This window comes from Periplaneta americana, chromosome 5, assembly GCF_040183065.1.
Source record: "Periplaneta americana isolate PAMFEO1 chromosome 5, P.americana_PAMFEO1_priV1, whole genome shotgun sequence".
Taxonomy (NCBI): Eukaryota; Metazoa; Arthropoda; class Insecta; order Blattodea; family Blattidae; genus Periplaneta; species Periplaneta americana.
The window spans coordinates 86,571,851-86,579,320 of record NC_091121.1 but is presented as its reverse complement, the minus strand read 5'-3'; the positions used below and the strand labels follow the sequence as shown (position 1 = coordinate 86,579,320).

Sequence of the window (7,470 nt, the reverse complement as noted above, 5' to 3'; positions counted from 1 at the left end):
AAGTAAAATGTATATGTCGATGTATATATTCTTCCATTATCTCACAATTATAAGCAATTTTCACTAACAATTAGGCAACTCACCAATGATTTAAATTCTATCTCCTAAAATAATATGATAGCTTTTCCAAAAATTATATAAACAAATACCATCAATACACAGAGCTCTACCTCTATTTGTCACTATCACAGTGATAAAAGTAGTTTGTAAAATATGTACAAAGTGAAGTTGTACAATTATATATTTATATTTAGAAAAGTATACTAAGATTAAAGATAGCATAATGCAGAATTTCAATTGGACCTTTCGATAATTGTTTACACCAGTTTTGCATCAGAAGCATAAGACAAATTCAATTACATGGAGGAAAAAATAACACCATGTTTCCTTGTTTTGATTTGCACATACTGGGTGAACAATTCTCCGTGCACCTGCTTCCACTGCTTGCAGGTCTTGGGAGAGTCAAGCCGATAACTGTGGTGAACGGGTGTCAGGAAGTCCGCAGTAGATCTAACTACAGTTTGTTGCATAAGTTATTATTAATAAACACTTAAAAAAACCTAAATGCAGTTTGTTGCTAAGTTATTACTAATAAACACTTAAAAAGGGAAGTAAAACTAATTTACTCGCCAGTGTAAGCAAGTGTTTTAACTTCAGTAAATTTGTAGCCGTTTGAACAGAGCCATAGGAAATTCCCATTTGCTGAGAAAGAAGTCAAAGTGATTTTCTAGGGAAATTTTCCAGAGCCATGTCCAATGTTTCTTCTGTGAGAATTGTACATGGCTGTCTACACTTTTCATCAAGAACCTTCCTGTTTCATGAAATTTATTTACATATCTTTGAATCGAATTTCGACTTGAAACTTGGACACAAGGGAATCTCTCTTGAAATAATCTCCTTACAGTACAAACCAATTCTGTATGCACATATGAATCATACATGAATACTCCTTGGGAATATAATACCTGAATTGAGCCATACTAACTTTATTAACACACTGTATTACATTGCCTAAATATGTGCTTATCTTGCAAGAGTACAACTCTCATTGACGCCTGATGTGACCTTAAGCACAGTAGAGGCGGAGAATTTATAACTAGCTTAGTAGCTGGTTCTGCCAACTAGCCATAAGCCGTGAAAGTGAGGCACGCGAAGGATTGTTCACCCAATAGAATTTATGTTAAATATATAATGGACGACAATGAATTCAAGTCCTACTGAAAATCAGTAAGTGTGATCTTTAGGATGGAAAGGGAAAGTGACAGGAACATAAGAAAAATCATATATTATTTTAATATTTGGTTCATCATTAATTTGGGTACTGCAAGGCAAGTAGGTGAAAAGGTAACAAATATTCCTGTTGGACCTCTGTGGCAGAAGAGATCAAAAGTGCAGGTACAGCACTTATATTTCATGTACAGAGCAAGACATAACAACAATAACAACACATTGATTCTACACAATACGATAAAACTATGTACAACAATTTGGAAATAACATTTAAAATAAACTTCAACTGAAATCACTTCACACTGTTTATTATCACATCGCACAATCATATCATCTTCGGTATCGACACATCTGAACCACATAACTGATAGACTTTGATGAAGTTCTCCTACACATCTTTTCCTACACAGTTTTATTGGACAATAATTTTAACTACATTCAAAGACCTTGCATCACAGCCCTTAACAGAAACTGAATATGGAGAAAAGATCAGTTTTGTATCACGGGGAACCCTGTTGATGGGGCAGTGCTATCAACCAATGCCTGAAAGAAAGTGTCAGTACCTTCGAGTCTCAAGAGGTACCTTATTTTCCAAGCACTAGGACCGAATTTAAGGGTTCAGTCATCAATACCTACTGTGGCTGTGGACGTCGGAAATAAACCACAATGCCCAAGAGTCCTACCAAAGTTGTGATAAGATATAGGTCCCAGTTTGGGCCCAATGACTGATCCAGATTGAAAAGAAGAAGCCATTCCTGCCACCGGCTCTGAAAAAAGTCACAAACAGTCACTTGGCAAATAAAAAAATTGTGTACTTTCTTATGTTGTACTATGCATTCTACTTTTAATATATATCGTGAATGTATTTGGTTGCAGTATTTTATATCCTTAAAAATCCATTACTTTTAGCTGGATTTGGAAATGAAAATCTTCGATCTAATAGCTTTCTATTCTACATTTAGTCCATGAACTCGATGTTATAAACCAAAGTGAAATAGATAGTTATCTAAGCTCTGTGAAGGAGCACACATTCCTGTTATTTAATATCACACAGACAATAACCTTTGATTCACAATTTTTCCTTCTTTGTTATGTTATTCATTTTCTGCTGATTGATAAGAAAATTTGGAACAATGGCAAAGTATAAATTATTCTTAACCCTAGCATTACCAAGGTTAGGCAGAAATTGCTCACCCTTTTATTATCTAAAATATTTTGCAGTAAATGAAATCTGAAATTCTTCATCTTCCCTCTATTTGTCTCTAACATGATAAAGTATAAGTGTAAACATTTGTTCCGTTTTAGATTGAAATATAACAGACTAATTGAAGTATTTACTGGTGGGCAGCTTTTACCCACCCTTTGTATTTCATGTAACCTAAATATTTTTTTTTAACATTTTCAAGTTTGAATTCTGTGTTTTTTGTCCATTGTTGTAACTGTTTTCAATGCCGTTAAAGTTACTGATTATTTCTATTCTTCACTTTACCAGTTTCTTGCAGTGTGGAAGCTTGAGTTAGTAAATTGGTACTTTCTTTATTGGTGTTTATTCATATCTAGTTGTATTCAGGGATACAGAACATAAACATGAGTTGTTTTGTGGATAATAGTAGGGCTAATGTTTTGCGTGAAAGTAAGAGTAGAAGGCTCCTGAAAGCAGATTTACCTGCCAAGTTGGAGAAAGAAAGTGGCAGTGAGAAAGATAATACAGAAGTAGTTGTTGGAGGTAAATCAAGGTCTATTTCAAATTCTAGCTGCCAACAAGAAAGCTGTTCACAATTTCACCAAAACCAATGTCAGATGAGGAAATTGTGGACTTAATTTATTTAAAAAAAAACATACAGATGCTGGAGCATTTTGCTAAAAAATGATATAGAATCACTGGAATGAAAAACGGATGTGCATTTTTTAAAGTAATGTCAAAATTTCTGGTGATAAAATTTAATTGAACATATTGTAAATCTTTAAAAAGAAAGGTAATTGTTCAATGATAATACAATAATACAATCTTTTGTTATAATAGAAGTAATATATTATTTAAATTTAATTTGGTGGGCAATTTTTGCTCACCCTTGGTAATTCACGCCACAAAAAATATTTTGATAATACTACGGTTAATGGGCTGAAACTTACCTCCTGAACATATTTCATACTGAAGAGAAGTGACAACTTCATTAGTGCAAGAGCAACTGGTACCTTAGCATCAGCACTAGTCTCTGCTGCCATATCATAACATCGTTTTGCTAAATGGATGTCCTGGAAAAATGTGCAAAACTCTTTAAACTTTCTGGAAGTTAATAAACTATTATTAATAATTTCAAAAATAGTTTCTGTGTCTGACCTCAACAGTTTTTGTGAATTAAATTTTCTTCACACTAACTTGATGTACACAATATATTTAAAAAAAAAAAAAAAAAAAAAAAAGAAAAAAAAAGAAAAAGAAAAACATACACCCTTCCTGCAGCTATACATCACATTCTTACTTGCAATATCAGAACTGGAACTTCTGGTAAACAGGTCTGGGTTGATGTCAGAACATGGATTGACACTGACTAACATCATGTCACTCTTTCATAAGTAACTACTGGTCAATTCTTTTGGTTTATTTAAAAATGATTGATTATTAACTGTTTCTATGAACAGTTTCCCACCGTATCTCGTAGCACAGAAAGTTACTTTAAATTTGTTCGAGTTTGAGTGTTTGCATATGAAGAGTTCGTGGGAAAAAGATGAATGTCACATTTCTGTTAAGAATTAGATAATGATCTAATTGAGTCTATAACTGCAAGATGTATTGCTGTTTCTATAGAAAATAAAGGAAAGGATTACTGTATTCGTGGTGATACTTCTCCTTTTTACCATTTTTCATAAGAACAACATTAAATTTCGCAGTGATCCATTGAATAAGATAATGACATCAACCTTAAGAAAATTGTGACATTCATCGTTTTTCCCGCGAACTTTTCATATATGAATATAGTATGCCATCTAATATAAAATGCACCCTAGTTTTCAAGATGACATTTTGTCAAATAGGTGCTTATTATAATCGTGTAAATACAGTATATGTACAACATGTTCAATGTTACTGGTATACATTTACTCCATAATTGACAATTCTGTTACTTATGTTGGCACAAAACTGAAACATAAAGATGGTTACTACGTACTTTATTTGCCAATGGGTTCAATTCAGACATTACTTAGTCTTGCGAAATGACATGGATGATAGGCGAAAATCACAGTCGGATACATGAAATGGGAACTAATTTCAAGTTAGCTATCAACAACAGGATTTCTTTTATATGCTATAAATCTATGACACAGGAACCCCGATAACGATTCTCTCTCAAAGGAAACTACACTGAAGTTCTTAATATCTTTAAAAACCTAGTAGTCTTGTTCAATTTTCAACATAAGAACCCGTTTCCTTACGTAATTAAGTCAAATAAAAAGGGAACCAAAGGTTACTAAAATAATTTTTCATGAATTAGCATCTACAATCAAGATAAAAAAAATTCTTCTTCCACCTGTTTCAAATTAGGAGAGTACTGAATTGTGAATTACACAAAACTAGTCTACTGTAATAAAAACAGTGCAGGAAGCTGACCTGCTGCATGCCTAGTCCCTGTTCGTGCATGTAGCCCAGATTGAACATGGCCTGTGCATTGTGCTGCTGCTCTGAAGCTAGCCTATAGTGTGTGGCAGCCATTTCATAGTCCACGGGAGTGCCGAGTCCATAGTAATGGTAGTCTCCCAGCTTCACTTGCGCAGCAGAATAGCCCTGGGCTGCAGCACGGCCCCAGTACATAAGAGCCCTCACAAAAACGTCTTGCTCCAGGAAGAGAGATACATCACCTGAAATTGAAACACGTATATTTGTTCACTGTTAGATATACTCTTTTAACATTTGTATAATCACTGATTTTTCTAATATTAACACAGTAAAGAAGTTAAAAAGTTGATCAGTGACGTATATTTGATTTGGAACTAGGTAATTTCTGAAGAGAACTGGTTGGTTAACTGATAGTGTGAAGAATAAAATTAATTACATTCGATAAAAGGGTGATAATGATCAGCAGAAATTAATTGTGATAGATATGTGAGAAACAGCCAGTAACTTTTGCCTTTCCTTGAGGCACATCTTGATTGTTATCATCAGTCAACTTCTTTACCGCTGCCACCACCACCACCACCACCATAACCACAACCATCACCACCACAACAACTATAACAACCACCAGAACACAGTATTCATCATAATTCATTTTATTATTACTACTACTAACAAGTACAGATATATTATGGATGAAAATGGATATTTTTAACTTAACACCATAACTAAACAAAAATAAAACTGGAAAGAGCATATTTTAAGAATGAGAGAAGAGAGACTTCCAAAGAGGATTTTAAATTAAAGACCTAAAGGAGAAAGAATAGTTTTCCTAATGACCATTTTTCATTAGGTTTATAATTTCTAAAGTTCTATAAATTTCTAAAAAGTGATGCAACTGTAATGCCTAAACGATGCTCTTTTTTTTTTTTATCCAACTCGGTATTTTCTCCTGTTGTCTTCAAGAATTTCATTTAGCTTGCAACAAGTCTTTTCCAATCATTTACTGAATGTTCATTGCTTGCTAATTTATTAATTAAGCTTCATAAATTATTTAAAATTATATAACCTTATTCTTAACACACTTAATTTTAAAATTGTAATAGTTATTGGTACACTTTCTATACTTTTTCAATAAGACATAAGCCCCTTAACCACAATATAAAGATTTTTAAAGAACTTCCTCGGAATACTTGTCATTGATAAAGCAGAATAATAAATATAATGATAAATATGAAGATTAGGAGGAGCAGTTAAGACTGTCCTGAAAACGTAATTCCCTTGTCAAGGTAAGATTGGAGAAGATATTCCAGAGTTTCTGAATATGAGTTAATATTTTATACAAATGGTACAGATGTGCTTATGAAACATACCTTTATCTAGCAGGAATGCGGCATTGCTCTGGGCAACCTCATAGCCCAGTTCTGCTAGGAGAGTGTATGTAACAAATGCTTCATCAAGGCGACCTTCTCGATAATGAATGTGCGCTTCCATCAGTTTCTCACCCCATTTTCCACGTTCTGCCACATTCTTGAATAGCTATATTATGAAGCTCAATATTAACAACATATCATAACCATATACAAATTCCGTGGGAAGTTACTGTCTTCCTCCGACGAGTTTAGTGCTGGGACCTGAGGTATTCTTGCCATCGGTGCAGGGGGGGGGGGGGGGGTTGCAGGTAGATTCTTTTGTTGCTATAGCCAAGCCGAGCCGACCGGAGAGGGAAGTATTAATCGTCAAAAAATATGCAGTCTTCAGTTTGTAGTAGTGTGTGACTGTATGCACGTGTTAGGTACTCTATATACGAGTGAAATGTTTTCAGTATGATTGTACTTCCTTCCAGACTGCCGCTGTCACTGTTCCCTCCCACTCCAGTACCGCACTAGACTAGTTGGAACCGCATTCCTCTCAGCACTAAACTCCTCAGAGGATGACAGTACCTTGCACAACAAAAATCAGTTTCTCTTTCTAAATATGAGGTAAAAATCCAACAACAGGAAACTATAATTACGTTGAAATATCATTATATACTTTATTTAAAAATAACTTCGCAAGCATGATAATTATATCACAACAAGAACCACGTTTCTCTTTCAAAATATGAGGTATAAAGTCTTCAGAAAATTATGATTATGTTAAAATATCACTGCAGATTTAAATACTTTGCTGGTATGATAACTAGATCATAAGTAAAAGGTCTGCAAATTTTCTGGGCCAACTGCAGAAATAATTATACATAACTTAAACGTCAACAATGTTTGAGCAGGACTGTCCCATTAGAGATAGGTGTTTTTGATCTTCAATTGCAGTCTAAACTCTATGTTTAACATCCCTTCATTGTTAGCAAATGGTACCATTTATGCACTCAAGTCTCAAACTAGTTTATATGCTTGTATAACGCATCAGTTTATATCGGTTTCATAACTATGTGGTTAGAGGCATACAAAGATACATCTGTCAACATAAGGTGCTGAAAATTGCAGCTTCATATCTCAGCCATTGTAGTCAATTGAAGCCTGTAGTAAAGAATGGGGAGGGCTCCTGTAAAACAATCAGTGTAAAGGCATGCATGGATGCTGACAGAGTTTTAGTTGATTGCAATAATTGCAACTGTTTTGATACTA

At 34.1% G+C, this 7,470-nt stretch overlaps 1 protein-coding gene across 5 annotated transcripts in view; it reads right to left on the bottom strand.

Annotated features, from left to right (window-relative positions):
• Window positions 1-1,390: 1,390 nt before the first annotated feature.
• Window positions 1,391-7,470, bottom strand: part of LOC138699953 (protein sel-1 homolog 1-like) — a 55,712-nt gene continuing 49,632 nt past the window's right edge. For all 5 annotated transcript variants that reach the window (XM_069826184.1, XM_069826183.1, XM_069826186.1 and 2 more), the window contains 4 exons: window positions 6,217-6,382; window positions 4,841-5,088; window positions 3,364-3,486; window positions 1,391-1,997 (listed from right to left, as the gene is read on the bottom strand). In XM_069826184.1, the coding sequence (XP_069682285.1) occupies window positions 1,863-1,997; window positions 3,364-3,486; window positions 4,841-5,088; window positions 6,217-6,382 (672 nt within the window). In that variant the 3' untranslated portion in view covers window positions 1,391-1,862. The remainder of the gene's footprint in view (window positions 1,998-3,363; window positions 3,487-4,840; window positions 5,089-6,216; window positions 6,383-7,470) is intronic.